Source organism: Physeter macrocephalus, chromosome 4, assembly GCF_002837175.3.
Source record: "Physeter macrocephalus isolate SW-GA chromosome 4, ASM283717v5, whole genome shotgun sequence".
NCBI classification, from domain to species: domain Eukaryota; kingdom Metazoa; phylum Chordata; class Mammalia; order Artiodactyla; family Physeteridae; genus Physeter; species Physeter macrocephalus.
Window position 1 is genome coordinate 59,626,282 of NC_041217.1, and position 21,737 is coordinate 59,648,018.

At 43.8% G+C, this 21,737-nt stretch overlaps 1 protein-coding gene across 1 annotated transcript in view; it reads right to left on the minus strand.

The window, feature by feature from the left end:
* Positions 1–17,611: 17,611 nt before the first annotated feature.
* GPA33 (glycoprotein A33) overlaps positions 17,612–21,737 on the minus strand; it is a 47,122-nt gene continuing 42,996 nt past the window's right edge. The window contains exons 5-7 of the mRNA XM_007114731.4: positions 20,361–20,480; positions 19,503–19,635; positions 17,612–18,975 (exon numbers count right to left, since the gene is read on the minus strand). Of these exons, the coding sequence (XP_007114793.2) occupies positions 18,837–18,975; positions 19,503–19,635; positions 20,361–20,480 (392 nt within the window). The 3' untranslated portion in view covers positions 17,612–18,836. The remainder of the gene's footprint in view (positions 18,976–19,502; positions 19,636–20,360; positions 20,481–21,737) is intronic.

Here is a 21,737-nt window from a genome sequence, read left to right on the forward strand (position 1 = left end):
GGTGGGAATGTAAATAGATACAGCCACTATGGAGAACAGTATGGAGGTTCCTTAAAAAAATAAAAATAGGGGCTTCCCTGGTGGTGCAGTTGTTGAGAGTCCGCCTGCTGATGCAGGGGACACAGGTTCGTGCCCCGGTCTAGGAAGATCTCACATGCCACGGAGCTGCTAGGCCCGTGAGCCATGGCCGCTGAGCCTGCGCGTCCAGAGCCTGTGCTCCGCAACGGGAGAGGCCACAACACTGAGAGGCCCCAGTACCGCAAAAATAAATAAATAAATAAAAATAGAATTACCATATGATCCAACAATCCCACTACTGGGCATGTACCCAGAGAAAACCATAATTCAAAAAGGCACATGCACCCCAATGTTCATTGCAGCACTATTTACAATAGCCAGGTCATGGAAGCAACCTAAATGCCCATTGACAGAAGAATGGATAAAGAAGATGTGGTACATATATACAATGGAATATTACTCAGCCATAAAAAGAAACAAAATTGGGTCATTTGTTGAGATGTGGATGGATCTAGAGACTGTCATACAGAGTGAAGTAAGTCAGAAAGAGAAAAACAAATATCGTATATTAACGCATATATGTGGAACCTAGAAAAATGGTACAGATGAACCAGTTTGCAGGCAGAAATTGAGACACAGATGTACAGAACAAACGTAAGGACACCAAGGGGGGAAAGCCGTAGGGGGTGGTGGTGGTGGTGGTGTGATGAATTGGGCAATTGGGATTGACATGTATACACTGATGTGTATAAAATTCATGACGAATAAGAACCTGCTGTATAAAAAAATAAATACAATTAAATTAAAATTTTTTTTAAAAAGAAAGAAACAGGATTAAATAGAAAGCTAGGTGTTATTATTTCTCATTTAAAGTATCATATTAAAAGAATTTTCTTGGGAAAAAATAGAAAACTACAAAACAGTGCTGAGAGGAATTAAAGAAACCTAAATATTAGGAGAGATATACTATGCTCATACACTGGAAGACTCAATATTGTTAATACGTCAGTTCTCCCCAACTTATTGATTCAGTGCAATCCTAATCAGAGTTACAACTATTTATTTCATAAGTGTAAAAGTTGACTCTCAAGTTTATTAAAGGCAAAGGATCCAGAATAGCCAGAACAATCTTGAAGAAGAACTAAGTTAGAGGACTCTGATGTCAAGGCTTACTATAAACCTATAGTAATCAAGACAGTAGTATTGGCATAAAGACAGACAAATAGATCGATAGGAAAGAACAGAGTCCAGAAATAGACCCAGACATATATGGTCAATTAATTGTTTGGAAAGGTACCAAGGCAAGGGGGAAAGAAAAGTCTTTTCAATAAATTTATTGAAAAAGTCTTTTCAATAAATGGATAAACATTTCAACAAACTTAAACTTCAACCCCTACCTCATAACATACTCAAATATTAATATGAGATGAATCAAATATCTAAATGTGTATGCTGAGAGCATAGGTGGAGTAAAGGGAGATGGGTCAACAGCCAGGGAAATTGATCAAATAAGGAAATAAATGAAAGAAAATTGGAGTCTGAATTTTCACTGCTGGAGGAGGAATATACCAATATGGAAAGGGAGAAAACTCGAATTAACCATGTGGTGTGTTGGATTAGAATTGGTGGCATTGGTGTGAACTAATGGTCTTCAGTATAGAGAGGTGAATATAGAAATCAATACAGAGGTAAAGTAGAGGATAATGTGTGCGTGGAATAAATATATTTCATTCACTAGATCTTTTCACTGCTGAGAGGGGCTCCCACTACCAAATCTGGGACCATTAAATGTCAAAATAAATAATGATAGCAATGGGTCCTAGCCCAGTGGGTAAAACAGAAATGCAAGAGTCTATAGAAACTTAATAAGTTGATGAATAAGCTAAAAGTTTAATGAGAAATGGGATGTTTCCATAGTCTCTAAAAACCTCTCAAGGAAACACTTTTTAATTGCAATGGGAAAACAAGTAACTTTAGAGTGGAGAAACTTTGCAGACACCACCTTCATCCTGTGATCAAAGTTAACATCATCAATAACAGGAAAACTGAAATCCTGTGCCATGTAATAGGATGCAAAGAGAAGAACACAGCTTCATTTCTGTGATATTCTTGTCAAAGACGCAAGAATTTAATCATGAAGAAACATCAGACAAACCCAAACTGAGAGACATTCTACAAAATAACTGGCTTGTAGTCATCAGAAGTGTCAAAATCATGAAAATCAAGGAAAGATTGAGGAATTGTTCCAGACTGAAGGAGACTAAATATACATATCTAAATGCAATGAGTAATTCTGAACTAGAGTCTTCTCCTCAAATGGATATTCCTGGGGAAACTGGTGAAACTTGAATGAGGTCTGAGGATATTGATGCTGATTTCCTGATTTTGATGGCTATACTGTAGTTAGGCAGGAGAATATCCTTACGGGAAGAAAACATATATTAAACATACATATATAGGGTGATGGGACATTGTGCAGGCAACTTATTCTCAAATGATTCAGGAAAAGTCTTTTATATAATACTTATTTTTTTGTAAGTTTGAGATTATTTCAAGGAAAATATTGTAAGAGGAAAAAGTCTAGTGGAGAGGTGCTATAGAATCACACCACCTTCCTGTGTATGTTTGGCATATACATATGTGCCACCCTACAGCCTCCCCCAGCCAGCTACGACATGGTTGCAGGACCAGCCATATGAGGAATCAATCCCCCGTTTTATGGAACTGGAAAGACATCGAATGGTGCTTGTTCTTTAGGCCTTCAGAATACAGTATGAGTATTTCTGAAATTCCTTTTTTTGGAACGTAGACTGGGTCACCTCTGAACGAGCTATAACTCTTTTAGAAGACAGAATGAGTCTCTCTCCACCCCCGTAAGTAGGTGCAGGGGTGAGGCTGAGGAGGATGAAGAGATCTAGTTCCTGGTAAAAATAGAATACTCCCAGTTGGTTATAGGCGAAGGCAGCTGTGTTGATTATTCTTCATTTGCACCTTCCTCCTCTCCCCCAAATCCATTCTCGTTTCCTTTCTTCTTTACTTTGTACTCCAGGAGGGCACAGCCTGATCTCTTGCCATCTAGTTTCTACTTGGGTTCTGCCAACAAGAGGTGGGCAGGACGGGAGAGTGGGAGGAGAAATGGGCCATGGTGTTTCCTCCTCTGCCCACTCTCTGCACTGGCGCTGCTGCTGTGGTGGTGGCAGCATCTCTCCATGATTCCACCAACTGCTGGAAACGCTCCTCTGTGCTTCTCGCTCTTGCTGGGTTCTGGAAGGGTTCACCCCCTTCTCTCCCCTGGTCCTTTCAGGCCTTGGGGAGGTGATGGCTTTCCCAGCAATAAAGAACTAGTTTCCTGCAATGAAAGACAAAACCTAAGCAATATATGATGGACTTAATAAAGAAGCTAAATATTCTGCACAAGTGGCTACCTTTCCTTCCAAAAGTAGCTTCAAGTTAAGTAATTTTAAGAACTGATTCCCTTTCCTTTATGTTAAGCTGTATGGGGAAACTGCGTACAGGGAAGGGACCGTGGAGTAGATGGTATGATCGTTCACTATCTTCACTGCCTCTCCCTGAGAGGACGAGCCCCTGCTCTATGACATGTGACTGTCTCTGGACAATGAAATGGGAGCAGAAGGGATAGTGCCTCTAACTCATCTTGTGAGTCTCTCATTTTTCTTTTTCCTTTGCCGTGAGACCAGAATTGTCCTGAGAGCTGAGTTTGTTACCGAGTCCAAGCTCATACTACTTATCGTATGATAGGCCAATAAATCAAGAGACAAGTTGTTGGGGCAAGGAATAGTGACTTTATTCAGAAAGCCAGTGGACCAAGATGGTGGACTTGTGTGCCCAAGAACCATCTTGCCTGAATTAGCGGAGGGAGTAAAGTCAAACATTTTCCTGGTTCCAGTCAGCCTCCAGAGGGGACGTATTAATTTCTTCCTCCCTGCAGTCATTCACAGGTGGGACTGTTCAGGATGTTTCCTGTGAGCTAAACAAAAGTATTTTAGCTTAACGCTCATTACCTGGAAGGCAGGGTTCCCAGAGATGGGCCATTATGTATCGTTTAAGCTTATAGGCAATATCCCTTTAGTGATCAACTTGTAATAGAATACAAAGATTCTTCCCTATTACAATTCCCCACTGTCAATATCCATTCCACAATCTTGTGGGAAAAGGGACAAAGACTGTTCTGGCTATTTCTGGAGGTGATGAATATTCCTTAGAATCTTTGGTCAGTCCTTTTTTATCTACCACTATTTGAACCTGATGAAACCCCTTAACACTTTGTTGTCTAATTTATACTTGGGATTTTGGTTCCAGTTCCCAAGACATGTACTCAATTCCTAGTTATTTGAACAAAAGTAGTTTGTTCAAAAGCTAGTTATTTGAACAAAAGTAAACAAATTGGTTGACCCTTCTCCAGCTACAATGAAACTACCATCTACTTCAGTTGGATGGGTAGACCTGCTGGAGGCAAACACATGAACAGAGATTGGTATATTGTCCAAAGTTTTAACATAATTGGCAACTGCTAGGTCTTTTAAAGTATTTATAGATTCTCTCGCCTGGGCAGACACCTGGAGTGGCCTACCATACAATACTTCAAAAGGGTTTAATTTAAGCCTGCTTCTGGGAGCCACTGACCTGTAGCAGGGCAACCGGCAAGGCCTTATCCCAAGTTAAATTAGTATTCATTTTCTTGGTTTTTCCTGTTGATTGCAGTCTCCAGAATGAATGTAGTTCCAATGCCTTAATCCAAATCAGGGGATAATTTCCTTAAGGAGGGTTTTAACTAATTAGAAGCTACTGATTTTAAAAACTAATAACGTAGAACTGCCACATACAAAACAAATGGTTCACAAAACTTTCTCCTTTCCTTCTGAAGGTTTTACGATGCATTGTTATCATTAACCAGTCTTACTATAACTTAAATGGCCAATTGAGACAATTGAGACAAACGGTTCTGACACCATTCTTCCACTGATTAAGACTGGGGTGGCAGGTATTGGGGATAACACTCATTTAGCCTTCTGAGCTTTCTGGGCGGACTTGGTGACCTTGCCAACCCCAGCTGCTTTCTTGTCCACTGCTTTGATGACACCCACAGCAACCATCTGTCATGTCATGAACAGCAAAATGGCCCAGAGAAGGATAATCAGAGAAGCTCAACACACATGGGCTTACCAGGAACCATATCAATGATGGCAGCATCACCAGATTTCAGGAATATGGAGCCATCTTCCAGCTTTTTCCCAGAATGATGATCATTCTTCTCCTTCATCCCAGCAGACTTGCAAGCAATGTGAGCTGTGTGACAATCCAGCACAGGTGCATATCCAGTACTGACTTGGCCTGGATGGTTCAAGGTAATCCCTTGAGCTGCAAAGCCAGCTGCTTCCATTGTCGGGTCATTTTTGCTGTCACCAGCTGCGTTGCCACGACGAACATTTTTGACAGACACGTTCTTGACATTGAAGCCCACATTGTTCCCAGAAAGGGCTTTACTCAAAGCTTCATAGTGCATTTCAACAGCCTTTACTTCAGTTGTAATGTTGACTGGAGCAAAGGTGACCACCATGCCAGATTTGAGAACAGGTCTCCACGGGACCCGCATGGACAGTACCAATACCACCAATTTTGTATATGTCCTGGAGGGACAGATGCAAGGAATACACTGGCTGGTATCTTGACAAGTCAGTCTATGGGAGAAGTGATCCTCTTGCCTCAAAGGATATTGCTTTAGATTAGGTGTCCTGACATCCCTTCTTATTGGGATTAGTATTGGCCATGTGTTATTGGCCTTCGCTGGCATGCTGTGAGCACACACTTCTGGTCTTAACTTTTCGTAGACTTCAAGGGGTGGGGTGTGGGGGGAAGCTCTGTCTCCTCTCCTGGGGTTTTTATTTTTTGCCAAATTTCTTGAGTCCTGTTCAAACTTTTGCTCTGGTTTCCCTTTTCAAAGGCCTGCCAAGATGTGCTAATAAGTATTGCTCTAATTCCAGCATTCCTCCCTCACTGGGATCTCAGTTTGGTTCATCTGTGGGTACTGCCAAGTGGGCTTCAGGTGTAGAGGATTATCCCTATAAAGGAGGGTGGTGATCTTTCCAATTAAAATATAAACCCAGCTGGCTAGTTATTCGCATTTAGCCCCCTATGGGAGATAACAGCAATTGAAATTGTCCTGCCCTGGGAGTGGCTCCTGGCTCAAACTGAGTGCCCTTTTGGTTCTTAGATGGTGATACCAGACCAAGTCCCTGTGGCCCAGAAACTAACAGGATTTTCTAATTGATCCCTAGAAGGAGGGAAAGTCCTGAGCCCCAGGGTCAGGAATTGGGGCTGGAAAAGAATGGAAGGTGGAAAAGAATGGGAGGGTGGAGGAAGGGGTGGATATATTGGCATAATAGCCAGAGTAGCTGCGACACCTAGCTCAGCTGGAAGGAGTTAAGGTTTGAAGCAACGTATCTTCACTCTCATTCCCTTCCTTTTCTTGGTTTCCCTGAGGTAAGAGCACAGTGCTTGCACATAAAGGATTTCATCATTCTTCTCTGCTTCTTCACAAAATAGCTATAGAGTCATTCAAAAGCCCCTGTAAAGCTATAAATAGCAATTGATCATCCCTAACCATTTTGCTTCGGCATCAACCAACTGGGTTTACAATGCAATTGAAAAGAAACTTGGTTACTGCTGTGACAAACAACTTAAGATAATTACTAAAATTATGACTGATATCATCTACCAGGATACACCAGAATTTTAGGAGTTACACCAGAATTTTAGGAGTTCCATATAATGTCCAGAATATGTACATTAATAATGCTTACCCATATGATACAGTCCAAAAAGTTTTATCACAACTTATTTGACAATGCTTCGCAAGTAATTCAACATACTGAATAAGCCCAATTAGCTGAGTATTCCTCTCTCTGAGATGGAGAGAAAACAAATAGTTTGAGGTGTTCCAGGGATCCTTTGGAAAACTTCAAAGTTAGCTAGAGGTCAAATGAACCTCACCCAGAATTTGATTTGGGGGAAGTTTATCAAAATATCAAAAAGTATTAACCAGTGATAATAAGATCTCAATGGCAAATACAGATCGCTTAAACAAAAAAACCCACAATTACTAAAAGCAGTTCAATATTTGAAGAAAACTTTGTCCTCTTAGGAAACCGATTCAGGTTTTGTACCACTTTACATTTAACATTCATTTTCTTTTTTCTTTTTTTTTTTTTTTTTTTTTGCAGTACGCGGGCCTCTCACAGCTGCGGCCTCTCCCGCTGCGGAGCACAGGCTCCGGACGCGCAGGCTCAGCGGTCATGGCCCACGGGCCCAGCCGCTCCGCGGCATGTGGGATCTTCCCGGACTCGGGTACGAACCCGTGTCTCCTGCATCGGCAGGCGGACTCTCAACCACCGTGCCACCAGGGAAGCCCTTCATTTTCTTAATTAAGTTCAATTCTTATCTTAGCCAATACTGACCATGTCACCTTTTTCCCTTTAACAAAAGGGATTTTCATTCCTCATACCTTCTGTGCTGAAAAACACACATCCTACATCTTTGCATACTGAAATGTTTCCCTTATGATTCTTAACCTTAAAACCTTAATCTCTAGTGAAAACCAAGAAGCAAGTAAGTGTAAACTGTTTGTCATATCAGCATTTCCTGGTTGACAAACTTACGCTTTAGTCTTCCTCTCCTAAGAAGGCAAAGGTAGGTAAACTTAGACCTGGCCAGCAATTAATATTCTATCCTATTTGAAATGACCCAGATAGTCAACAAATTCTCTTCATTTAACTTAGTTTAGTTTCAAGTTATAAAAATCTGGAAACACTGTTTTATATAGACATTCTCAAAGCATAATTGTTGCTACGGAGTTTACCTAAAACTCTTACCTCATTTACCTCTGTTTTATTTACTTAAAAGCTTTGTCGTATTGTTATTTTTCTTGCTGACAAACTTTGTAACAGGAATAAGGTCTTATTTGATTTCTAGTAAACCTAGGGACAATAAAAGTACTATAATTAATGTTGATGATTCTAAAGACATGTCTGTATTAATCAAAGCAACAAGATTAAGTTAACTTTAATACCAGATATTAATCAATACTGAATATTTCCTAGATCACATGAACCTGAAATTCATTCTGGCCAGTTTCTTTTATATTTGACTATTTATATAAGCACTTAATTTCCTTTAAGCCAATTAAATAGTTCTTTTACAAGTTAGTTTCGGCAATGCCACACATCTATAACAAGTACAAACACACAAACAGAGACTTCATAGTTCTCATTCCAACATTTTAGCCATGAATCAGCTACATCAATATGAAACCCAACAGTTACAAAAGAAGTTGGATTTGAATTGCATTTCTGGTAGATGGGACAAATCAAGGTCACCTGTCTAGATGACTAAACCCTTTTTACTAATATTTATGGAAAAGACACTTCTATTTGTAGCTTTTGGTCATTTTAGGAACCAAGTGGAAACTTTCTCTCCTTCCTGGGAATGTCCCACTCTTGGACAAGAACAGACAGCTTTTTTTTTTCCTGTTCCTTTCCTCCATTTGAAATCAGTAAAAGTTTTAAATATCACAGAACTGATTTGGCTGTAAATGGAGAAACAGTACCAAACAAAATGAAACAAAAAACCCAAAGGACAAACAGAAAATTCTAAATAAACCCTCAAGTTGGGTCTTGGGGGTTTTACATATACCAATGACACAGGGGACCATAAATAATGTAATTAACACAGCAAGGGTAGCAGTACATGGTGCACGGGGTTCCGCGATAACCCTGCTAAACCCCTTGTAGAGATATCCTAACAGGTACTGTGGCCACACGTTGTCACAATAATATATCATCTTCCTCTCACCCATGTGTTCATAGCTATAATCAGATCACTTATCCAAAATGCGCCTCAGAGGGCTTTAGGGATAGTTGAAATAGTGCCCATTTTCAGAGACAAATTTAAGACAAAACACAAACTTCACACACAAATGCTAGCATCCAAAGAAACAAATGAACCAGTACACACATCGGGTAAAAGTCCAACAACTCTTTCCTCTCTCCAACAGGGTACCCCACTCAAATGCAAAACAAACTGGCTTATTCTGGAGAAAAAGCCCCAAATGGAGAGGAATAAAGTTTCCAGCTGTACATACCAGAGCGACTTACCCTACTGTATAGAGCTGTCAGCTCCCAAATGCTGATTCCTTGCTCCTATTGCCAAGTGCTGGGGCAGCCGGTGCTGCTTTGGGGAATTTTGAAGGGAAGATCCTTAAGACAAGTGGTCCTGGCAGCTGCTAGGCCTTCACCTGAACATTTCCCAACCCGGGTGGGCAGCCAGGAGCAGCAAGGCTCCTGGTGGGCTGTGCCTAAACTTGTTATCAAGTCCAAGCTCAAACTGCTCGCTGCACGACAGGCCGATAAATCAAGAGAGGAGTCGTTGGGCCAAGGAATAATGACTTTATTCAGAAAGCCAGCAAGCTGAGAAGATGGTAGACTCGTCCCCCAGAGAACCGTCTTGCCTGAGTTAGAACTCAGGCTTCATTTATACTAAAAGTGGAGGGAGTGAAGTCAAACATTTCCTGGTTCCGGTCAGCCTCCAGAGGAGAGGTGTTAATTTCTTCCTTCCTGCAGTCATTCACAGGTGGGACTGGTCAGGCTGTTTCCTGTGAACTAAACAAAGGTAATTTAGCTTAATGCTCTTTACCTGGGAGGCAGGGCTCCCAGAAATGAGCTCTTATGTATCATTTAATCTTATAGGCAATATCCCTTTAGTGATTAACTTGTAATAGAATAAAAAGTTTCTTCCTTATTACAGGTTGAGCTTCAGCTTGGGTCCCAGAAGGAGGAAGATGTGGAGCAAGGCTGAGCTGACCTGAGACGGCATGTTATATGAGCAAGAAATAACCCTTTGTTATTGTGAACCACTGAGATTTTATGTTGTTACGGTAGCATAGCTTGGCTTAAGCTGGTTGATAAAAAGAGACACTTCCCTTGTGTAATTTTTAAAAAGAGGATCTTTTTTTTTTTTTAAACATCTTTATTGGAGTATAACTGTTTTACAATAGTGTGTTAGTTTCTCCTTTACAACAAAGTGAATCAGTTATACATATACATATGTTCCCATATCTCTTCCCTCTTGCGTCTCCCTCCCTCCCACCCTCCCTATCCCACCCCTCTCATGGTCACAAAGCACAGAGGTGATCTCCCTGTGCTATGCGGCAGCTTCCCACTAGCTATCTAATTTACATTTGGTAGTGCATATATGTCCCTGTAGGTCTCTCACTTCGTCACAGCTTACCCTTCCCCCTCCCCATGTCCTCAAGTCCATGCTCTAGTAGGTCTCTCACTTCGTCACAGCTTACCCTTCCCCCTCCCCATGTCCTCAAGTCCATGTCCCTGCCACTCTCTCACTTCGTCACAGCTTACCCTTCCCCCTCCCCATGTCCTCAAGTCCATGCTCTAGTAGGTCTGTGTTTTATTCCCGTCCTACCACTAATCAAAAAGAGGATCTTTTTAAAGATCCTGCAATATATTGTGGCCCTTTCCCACAAGCGGCAAAGGAAGGTATATCTATATACAGTTGACCCTTGAATAACATGGGGATAGGGGTCCAATCCCTGTGCAGTCAAATATCTGCATATAACTTTTAACTTCCTAAAAACTTAACTACTATTAGCCTACTGTTGACTGGAAGCCTTACCTATAACGTAAACAGTCAACTAACATATATTTTGTATGTTGTATGTATTATATACTTTATTCTTACAATACAGTAAACTAGAGAAAAGAAAATATTATTAAGAAAATCATAAGGAAGAGAAAATACATTTACAGTATTGTACTGTATTTATTAACCATAACTTTACATTGTTTACAAGATAAATCATCTGTCAGTACCTACATCAATATCATCTTATATGACACAAAACGCTGTAGATGTTGTATGTACATGTTACTAACACCAAACATCAAAAATGAAGAGACGTGAAAAAGAAATTCATATTTATTTACAAGTATAATGAATCATGCTTTGATAACAAAGAAGCAGCAATATGATTGCTTTACTGTAGCTAGTGTAATGTTTACAAGTGCTTCACGGTAGCCTAACCTATACACTAGTGAATGAATCATTAAAATGACATGTACACACTGCTATATTTAAAACGGATAACCAACAAGGACCTACTGTATACAGGGAACTCTGCTCAGTGTTATGTGGCAGCCTGCATGGGAGGGGAGTTTGCGGGAGAATGGATACACATATATGTATGACTGAGTCACTTTGCCGTGCCCCTGAAATTATCACAACATTGTTAATTTGCTAAACTCCAATATAAAATAAAAAGTTAAAAAAAGATTAAAAGGAAAATATAAATTTAATGAGAAAACAAAAAAAGAAATCACAACAGAGAAATGGTAAGTAAAAAAATGTTTATGGTATCCAATATTAGTCAAATTCATAGTACAGTATTGGAAACATTGTTTACATTTTTTAAAAACCCACACTTACCTGTGATGATAGGCTAGTAGGCAGTTTCTCTAATTATGAGAGAGGGAGAGGCATACAACATGGTAATGTAATTCTTTGAAAGCAAAGTAAAAAAACTGAAACATTATTAATTTTATATTGCTGTTAATATCACTCACCTTATGCCTATGTAAGGATGGGCTATCCACTTCAGTACAAGTCTTACACATGATGTTCTACACGATGAATACTTAAGCAATAATGACGATGATGACACAAAAACTTCTCATACAGTTCTTGCTGTGCAGTTTTTAGATTTTCACACAAAGACACACACACAAACACAACAGATAAATCTATTAACAGTAGGGCATGATGATTATTTACTATTCATTAAGGGGAAGTGGATCATCATAAAGGTCTTCTCCTCATCGTCTTCACATTGAGTGGGCTGAGGGGGCAGAGGCAGAAGAGGTGGAGGAGGTAGAAGCGGAGGCTGGAGTGACAGGCACATTTGGTGTAACTTTATGGAAATACACTGTAATTTCTGTCTGACTTTTTTGCTTTTTCATTTCTCTAAAAATGTTTCTATATGGTATGCCAATCCTTTTAATTCCTCTGGTGTGAAGTCTGTTAGCTTTTGAATTTCTCCAAGATCTTAATCTTGAAAACCTTCACTCCCCAACTTTTTTTTTTTTTCCCATATCCACAGTTTTTTCATGACATCCTTGATAGGATCTGTCGTAAATCCTGTGAAGTCACGCGCAACATCTGGACGCAGTCTTCTCCAGCAGGGATTTATTGTTTTAGGCTCCATGGCTTTCATGGCTTTTTCTATAACAACAATGGCATCTTGAATGGTGTAAACCTCCCAGACTTTCATGATGTTCTCCCTACTGGGGTTCTCTTCCATAGCATTGGCAATCATTTCCATAGAGCACTTCGATGCCTTGTGTTGAAATCATGAGGTTCTGGGTGACCAGGGGCATTGTCCAATATCCAAAGAACTTTAAAAGGCAGTCCCTTACTGGCAAGGTACTTCGTGATTTCAGGGACAAAGCATCAAAGGAACCAATCCAGAAAAAGGGTTCTTATTGTCCAGGTCTTCTTCTTGTACAGCCAAAAGACTGGCAGCTGGTGTCTATATTTTCCTGTCAAGGCTGGGGGGTTAGCAGCTTTATAGATAAGGGCAGTCCTGATCATAAATCCCACTACATTTGCACAAAATAGTAGAGTTAACCTATCCCTTTCTGCTTTAAATCCTGGTGCTTGTTTTTCTTCCTTCTAATAAATGTCCTTTGTGGAATTTTTTTTCCAGAACAGGGCACTTTCATCTGCGTTAAAAACCTGTCCAGGCAGATTTCTTTTCTCCTCAGTGATTTTCTTAATGGCATCTGGGAACTCGTCTGCTGCCTCTTGGTCAGCAGAAGCTGCTCCTCCTCTTATCTTGATATTTTTTAAGCCACTCCTCTTTCTAAAATTATAAACCATCCTTTGCTGGTATTAAATTCTCCAGCTTTAGATCCTTCACCTTCCTTTTGTTTTAAGTCATCATATAATGACTTCACTTTTTGTCGAATCACATTAGAGTCTACAGGTATTGCCTTTCTTTTTTTTTTTTTTTTTGCGGTACGCGGGACTCTCACTGTTGTGGCCTCTCCCGTTGCGGAGCACAGGCTCCGGACTAGCAGGTTCAGCGACCATGGCTCACGGGCCCAGCCGCTCCGCGGCATGTGGGATCTTCCCTTCCCGGACCAGGGCACGAACCTGTGTCCCCTGAATCGGCAGGCGGACTCTCAACCACTGCGCCACCAGGGAAGCCCGGTATTGCCTTTCTGATAGCAATCCTGCACACACATAAAAGCTGCACTTTCAATACTAGATTAAAAGGTGTTTTGCAAAAAGTGCAAAGTTTTCAGGCCTGCTGGAGTAGCTGCAGCAATGACTTCACGAATTTCCTTTTCTTTTTTTACAGTGGTCCTTATGCTGGATTTATTATCTTGAAATGGTGGGCAACCGCAGCTACAGACCTCAATCTATGGTACCTATCAAGCCATTTAACATTTTCTTGCAATGTCATGACTTTTCTCTGCTTCTTGGGAGCACTTCCAGCATCACTAGTGACACTTTGTATGGGTCCCGTGGTGTTATTCAAGATCTATGGCATTGCACTAAACACGATGGAAAATACACAAGAAACTTGAGATCACTTTTTACTGTGACACGCAATTTCCTGGAGAGATAAACTGCTCACGTGATGATTAGCTGATTAGCATCACACAGCATGGTGGACACTCGCTCATCACAATAGCAACAGGAGGTGGCTATGAGATTATATACGTTAGTACAGTATGTACCATAGTTAATTTTATGCCATTATGATTTAATACTGTATCTTTACACTTGTTTAAATTTCCCTCTACTGGGTATGGCACCATGTATGGTTTGTGTTTGTGAGCATAAGTTTTGATAAATTTTATCTTTTTTATAATATATTTGTGTATATCTTATGATAGTGAATGATAAAATAAATTAGTACCTACATATACTTTATGCATTCATGATATACCTGTCTTTTTCCTAATTTTTTTGATATTTCTAGGCTATGCAGTTTGTCTGCGAGTTGTTCAAATTGTTGCAGATCGCCAAAAATTTTTCTAATACACTTATTGAAAAAACACTGCATACAAGTGGACCTGTGCAATTCAAACCCATGTTGTTCAAGGTTCAACTGTACTAACAAGAAAACTCAGGTACAAAGATATGCACATAGCCTAAAACCAACACATGTGATAAAAATCAAATTTTTAAAAGAGAGACCCCCCCCCCCCAGCAACTCTACAGTGAGTCTGCCTGGATCATTTTTAAATTTTGATGAGTAGGTCTCTACAGAAATGAATACCCATGGGGCTTGCGGGTTTGAGGTTGATAACTATGAAACTTGGTACTAACAGCATGGACTTAACACCACTTGTATTTTCACTAGGATTGTTAATGTTTAAAAGTGATCAGGGGACTTCCCGGGTGGTCCAGTTGCTAAGATTCTGCGCTCCCAATGCAGGGGGCCCAGGGTTGATCCCTGGTCAGGGAACTAGATCCCACATGCCACAACTAAGAGTTTGCATGCTGCATCTAAAGATCCCGCAAGCCGCTACTAAAGATCCCGCATGCAGCAACTAAGATCTCTCATGCCGCAACTAAGACCCAGAGCAGCCAAATAAATAAAATCAATTAATTAAATAATTAATTATTAAAAATAAACAAAATAAAAGTGATCAGTTTACAAAGCTTTATTGTTATGCTTCTAATACTAATTTTCTTTTAAGCCCTATTATTTTTAGCTTGTGATTTTGCAGAATGCAAGGTTTTTTAGAAATGCACTTATAATGTTATATCTGAAATACCTGTATTATAGTAGGTAACTGCCAAATTTAAAACAAACTAACAAAACCCCCTAACTCTGTCTCCACTCCCACTTTTTCCCCATTCAGTCATCCTGTACATACACATGGGGTCAAGAGGAAATATGGTCAATGGGAAGAGTGTGGTCTTCAGAATCAGACAGAACTGAATCTAATCCTTACTCTGATACTGACTTACAATGTTAACTTGGATGGCGTTATCTCCCTGAGCCTCAGTTTCCTCATCCATAAAATAGAGACAGTAGACAAGCTTTTCTGGAAACTGGCCACAGGAGAGGTAATCTCGGTGAGCAAACTCAATAGCCAGTAGCCAAATGTCCATGAAGAGGCCTTTCCTGGGAACTACACTTTCCAGTAGGGATCAGGCATCACCTCTGCAGATGCCCAGGGCCCTAAACCAGAACCTCCAGGAATAAGGTCAAGGCCAGAGAAGGTTTCAGAGTCCCCACAGATGACATGATTGGTTGTACACACTGCTACAGAGAGGGAGGGCTCCTTGAAGACAACCAACTTCCCTTGTTATGATTCCATGCCCAGAAAGCAACTGAGGACATGGTGCCCATAGGGTGAGAATGCCTGGGTCAGGTGGACAGAAGTCCATTCTACTTGACAACTGTAAATAGCAAATTGACACTCTGTGTTTATCCCAAATGCTAAAATTCACTGTACCTCAGCTTCCTCATTTGTAATATGGGCACAATAATAGGATTTATCTCATAGAATTGTGGTGAGGATTATGAGATGTTATATGGAAAGTGCTTGAAACAGTGGCTGGCTCAGAGCACCTGCTATCTAAGTGCTTGCTATTAGTATTGTACATCAGGCTCTGTGAGGCTGGTTAATGTGACTCTGCCTTTGAAAGCCAATGCCCTGTCAGCGTGCACAAAAGCAACTTAAGAACAAGACCCTGAACTGCGGCTAATTTACCAAGGTACATATTGCCTGGCAGGGAGCTCTCTGGGCAGCTAGTGTCCTTCTTTTGGTAATGATATGCATGCCTGACCTTGCCATATGCCTTAATATTTGAAAGTACAAGTGAGGATTGCATGAAAAACTGTCTCAAGTGCTTAACAAGTGTCTAGCAAACAATCTTCCCTCAGCCAATGGAAGCCTTGGAGTCTCTTCTCAAACACCATTAAGTCTTTGAACTGTCACCTGGAAACCCTGAATTGGGAAGGAGGCTGTACTGTTGGGCTAATGTTGACTGTAAGAGAACCTACAATAATCTGATTCTCATTGAGCTTCTGGATTGAAATAACTTCAGCAGGAGAGTGTAGTGTCACCAACTGATAATGTGATTTGGACCCAAGTAAGAGAGACCTGAAATGGAGGACAGAAGGGTCAGTGCCACCCCCATTCCACTTGTGAAACTCCTCGTTTTCCTTCAAGATGCAGCCCACACATCACCTCCTCTTTGAAGCTTTCCTGAACCCCTCCAGCTGAGTTACTCCAGCCTCCCGCCACTGCATTCTTGTGGCTTCTTCTCCATTTCACATAATCATGTTCCCGTCTGTCACCTCCATTGGAATGTAGCTCCTCCTGAGTAGTGATGTCATAGTGACCTTTATATCCCCAGCAGCCAGCACTGTGCCTGGCACATAGTAGGTACTCACAAAATATTTGTAGCTGAATGAATGCAGTTGGTCCTGATTTCCCTCGTTTTCTTGCCTAAGCCTGGAGGTAAGGTGGGTGAACCTTCAGAGCCCTTCCAGAGGCAGAGAGGTGAGCCAGGCCAGGATAGGGGGAGGTGGGTGCCTCCCTTCCACAGCTACCTCAAGAATATGTGTGTAGAACCTTGCACCAGGAGGGCTGGAAGGCACCCAAAGTGTCTAGAGGACTAGGAGGTGGCCTTGGGCAGGATACAGTGACACGAAACTTTATTCACTCAACAAACAGGTATCAAGTTTTGGGTCAGCATGTGCCAGGCCATGAGTAAGATTCAGTTCCTATTCTCATGAATCTCACAGGCTTTGGCAGACACAGACTGTGGTTATGACAGTACCGTGGGACAGGTGCTGGGATGGGGGGAGAATAGGGCACCACGGGAAGAACATGGAGGAGAGGACCTTGAACATATGGCAGGAGAGGGTGGCAGAGCTGAGCGCCGACTGTGGGGCAAGCTGCTTGGGGAGGAGTCACCAGGTCTCTGACAGCTGGAGCGGGATGGAGGTGGCACTGCTTCCTCCCCTCTCTCAGGAGGGGCGCTATTTGGGGTATAACTGGCAGGGGCCTCCCCAGCATCTTCCTTGAAGCATACGCACTGACTCCCAGGCCCGCGTGCTCTTCCTAACACTGCAGGCACTTGGAATGTTTTTCCACAAACAGACAGGCTCTGTCCCGTCCCCGGCAACCACTAGTGACACTGCCTGACCCTACAGTGGCCACAGTCGATGGGACCCCCAGGATCTGACCCTCTATTCCTCTCGCTCAACTCACCTCTCCTAGGAAGCCCAAGAGGCCCACGGTTGGTCAACATAAGCCCACGAGACATAAGCTCTACCTTGGTATGAATAAAACCCACCTTAAAAAAGAAACGAGAATCGCCACTGACAATTTTATTACTACTGATGGCATTTTTTATGAAGCAAAGAATTTAACAAAATATGTAAAAAATATATTTTAAAAAATCACAGATGGACAACAGATTTACATAATTGCTTTTCTAATCATCCGGGAAAAAATGACAGTGATTACTTACTAGTAAATTGCATTTGGGTGGGACTGGCCACTGGGTCACAAGACCCAAGCAGCCAGGACACTGCCTGAGCTCTTAGGAGCAGAATATTCGACCAACAGGGGAGAGGCTGTGGAAGGGGCAGCAGGACAGCCCAGCCAGCAAAGCAGAGCCAGCAGCCCAGCCAAGTCAGGAGCGGGCAAGGTCGGGGCAGGGGTTAGGTATCAGGAAACAGAGGTGGACATGTCAGTTACTCTGGTCTTGAGAGGAATCACTATGATCTGAGAATCCAGGACCGGCTGCAAACTAGCTCCTGTGTCTGTGCTCACATGGGTGTGTGTTCATTATTTAAATTATCTCCCACTTAAATCATGAAACTAGTAAGTGGGTTTGGGTGGGAGTCCTCTTGGTGTCCACAATCCCATCAGGGAGATCAGAGAGCGGAAGGCCCAACCTACCAAAGCAGTTTCCCCAGTTAAGCTGGATTGAGCACCCGCTAGGAGGGCTGCCGGCTGCGAGGACTCTGGGGAGAGCAGAGAGGGAGTGAGGCCCATGTCCTGCCCCCTGGTGCTCCCACTGTAGCACAGGGGGAGAGACATGCTCAGACAACTGTGCCATGTGGCCCGGAATGGGCGTGGGACAAAGTAACAAGATGGTCCCCATCTGTGTGGGAGATTAGGATGGGGTTATAGAATTCACTGGGATCTGAGATGGGCCTGGAGGGACAGGTAGGAGGAAAGGGAGCTTGAGGCCAGGCCAACGTGGGTCCAAAGCACCAAAGCTGCACAAATGAAGGGACTGCTTTACATACTCATTTATTCTTTCATTCATTCAACAAAAATGTATTGTGCACAAAACCTCTGCCAGGAGCCGTTCCCCTGGGTGCTAGGCACACAGGTGGAGAGGGCGACTCCGGCTCTCCTGAGGCTGGTGTCACCCCGATGGAGCAGGAACGCCATGGGGAGGTGGAGGCTGCTGCCTAGTCCAGGGTGAGGGTGGGGCCCTGAGCCGGGCGCAGCCATGCGAGGGCAACTTCGAAGGTGAGGGCCCTTGACAAGCTCAGTCACAAGTGAGATCTCCTTGGCCAGGCCAAGCCAAATCCTCCAGCAACCGACATGGGGGAAGAAGCATCCCATCAATGACTGGGACCAAGGGTCAGAAAAGTGGGGCTTGGAAAGGAGAGGGGAGGCATGGAGGCAGGGGCATGAGCCCCTAATGCCCCCCCGACCCCCTCCTGCAGCAGGCCCTGGTCATCGGCCAGCCTGGTCAAGGGACTCTCGGCTGGGGCCCCTCTGGTCTTCATTCCTGTAGTCATCCTCGGCCCCCTCTTCCTGTCTTCTGGAAAGCTCTGTCAGCTGCTCCGGTGGCTCCTGGTAGCCCACCCGATTCCTGCAGGCAGTGAGGACAGAGGGGGAGGGTTTGCCCTCACTCACTCAGACCTAGGGAGCTGGGCCTAGTGCTTCCCCTGCGACAGCCATCAGATCCCCCATCCCCACCCGTCCAGCGGCAAAGGGACACTGGGCTGAAGGGCTGGGCTCAGAGCGGAAGCAGGGTGGCACGGACTTGAGCTGAGGGCATTATGGGAACAGGCTGGCTCTGCGAGGGGAGCCGCCTGTTACAGAGCCTCCGCACCCCCCTACCCCTGCCCTGGGCACCCACGGGAAGCCCCACCCTGAGATCAGAGACTGGAGAACTACGGGCCTTGGAGTCAAGTTCCGGACTGCAGTGCCACTTTCGGATTGGGGTGAATCATTTACTCTTTTCTCAGCTATAAAATGGGGCTGATAAAAGTTATTTTTTACCGTTACCAGCTGCCCCCTGGGGTGTTATGAGTGCAAGAGGCTGTGGGGAGCTGGGGTGCATCTTCCCAATGTGCTGAGACCCTTGCCAACAGGCTGCCCACCCCCGCCACTCACGGCCGCGTGACCTCCGCATCCTCAGCCTTGCCAGTCTCCCGGCAGCAGCAGCAGTAGACGATGATGCCGATGATGAGGAGTGCCGCGGCCACGCCCCCCGCGATGCCCGCGTACAGGGCCACGTTCATGGAGGCTGCGAGAAACAGAGCCGCACGTCCTGAGCCCCAGCCCCAGTCCCCAACGCGAGCCCCCAACACGAGCCGAGGCTCCGGGTGGCGAGCACGCCGGGGATGAGGAACCACAGCAGCAGGCGTCTGGGATGCGGGAGGTGTTCCCTCCCAGGCTCTGAGCGGCCCCAGTCCTCCTCCCAGCCCAGGTGGCCGCGCTGCCTGCTTCTGGTAGCGTTCCATGAAAGTCACAGCCTCGTGGGAATGTGACCAGACAAGGGGGATACTCTTCAGGATGGAAGCGTTGACAAGGGACAGATGGCCAACAGATTTGGAGCCAACAGGCTCCAAAAAAGACCTCGGGGGTCAGTCATGCCAGCTCCTACTCTAGTTCATCCCCAAGATCATCAGGGTATCCCACCCCAAAAGGATGGGGTCCTGACTCTGTGGCAGCCCAGTCTGCGCACTTCCCCCTTGCCCCCTGAGCAACCCTAAGGGCAGGCAGGACTCAGCAGGTCTCCAGAAGCCAGTCTTAGGCACTATTTCCAAAGAACCTAGGTAACTGGACTGACCTCCAGATGAGCGGAGCCTGGGACAGGATCATCTGGCCATCACCTCAGCCACCCTGCCAACGGGAGACCCCAAAGAGGCTGCCCAGTTCACCTCCATGTTGGTCCCTGTCAGCTGACTCTGGACCACCAGCCAGTCACCTCTGGCATTCGTCCTCCCTTCCTCCCCAGACTGCTCTTACGAGGTCTGACAGCCACAGTGATGTTGCAGGACTCCATCCCTACATCATTGCTGGAGGTGCAGATGTAGTAACCCGACATTTCTGTGGAGATGTTCTTCAGAGAGAAGATCTGTCCTGTGACTGAGAAGGAAGAAGAGTCAGGCTGAGGAGACGGGCCACCAGAGTAGAGCGAAACGGCTAGGGAAATCCTAGGCAGACACAAGCACCGCCACTGAACATGTCCAAGCCTCAACTGTAATATGGAGAAAATATCTACCTCTAGGGCTGCAGGAAGATTAAACCAGGCAGGCTGCACAATTCTGAGGTGCTTAGAATTCACGCAGGGACCCTGGGTTTGAAGCCTGGTTCTGCCACTTATTAACTTTGTGACTTTGGGCAAGGAACTTAGCTTCATTGAACCTGTTTCTTTATTTATAAATAAAATAATAATAGTGCCTGCCTCACAGAGTAATTGTGAACATAAAATGAAGTACTAACAAATACAAACCCACGACCAAATGCCTGATGTATAGTAAGTCTTCAGGAAACATAATATACATTATACATTGCGTGGAAATGCTTTCTAATTAGACCATATAATTTTAACCACTTTTATAATCTTCAGAAACAGAATTCCTTAGCTTAGACTCATGTGAAAGAAGGCTTTAGAACTTCAAGAACTCTGACCTCTGGATTTCTCTGCCATGAGTGGTGTGTGTGAGTATATGTGGTATTTGTATGGGTGTGTGTGTGTGTGTGTGTGTGTGTGTGTGTGTGTGTGTGTGGTGAGGCAGGGAGGAGGCAGGCTGTCAGTCTAGACTCTTCTTCCTCTTCCTCTTCCACCACTTACGTAAGCCATTTAACTTCTGTGAGCCATAGCTGCCTCATCTGGAAGTGGGAGGGAAAGCACCTGATTCTCCTGAAGTCAGGGCAATGGTCCAGATGTCCTCATGAGAAACCTTCCTGCTATATCTATGATCCTATGGATTTCTTCACCTTGAAATGGAGAGCTTTATGCTTAGACAAATTTTTATGTCCTGTCCTCAAAGATGCTCTGTCATAACTGCTGTTTGGAGAGAAGAGTTAGAGACCTTTGTCCTCTAATTTGCTGCAGAGCCTGCCTATCCCACTGTCAACAGGTGGTTACACTTTATCCAGAGGAGATGTTCTAAACTGAAAATAGGATCCAGCCACTGCCCTGTTCAGACATTTCAGAGGCAGCCCATCATCTTCAATAACAAGTCCAGGTTTCTTCTTTCTTTCTTTTTTTTTTTTTTTTTTTTTTTTTGCGGTACGCAGGCCTCTCACTGCGGTGGCCTTTCCCGTTGTGGAGCGCAGGCTCCGGACGCACAGGCTCAGCGGCCATGGCTCACGGGCCCAGCCGCTCCGTGGCATGTG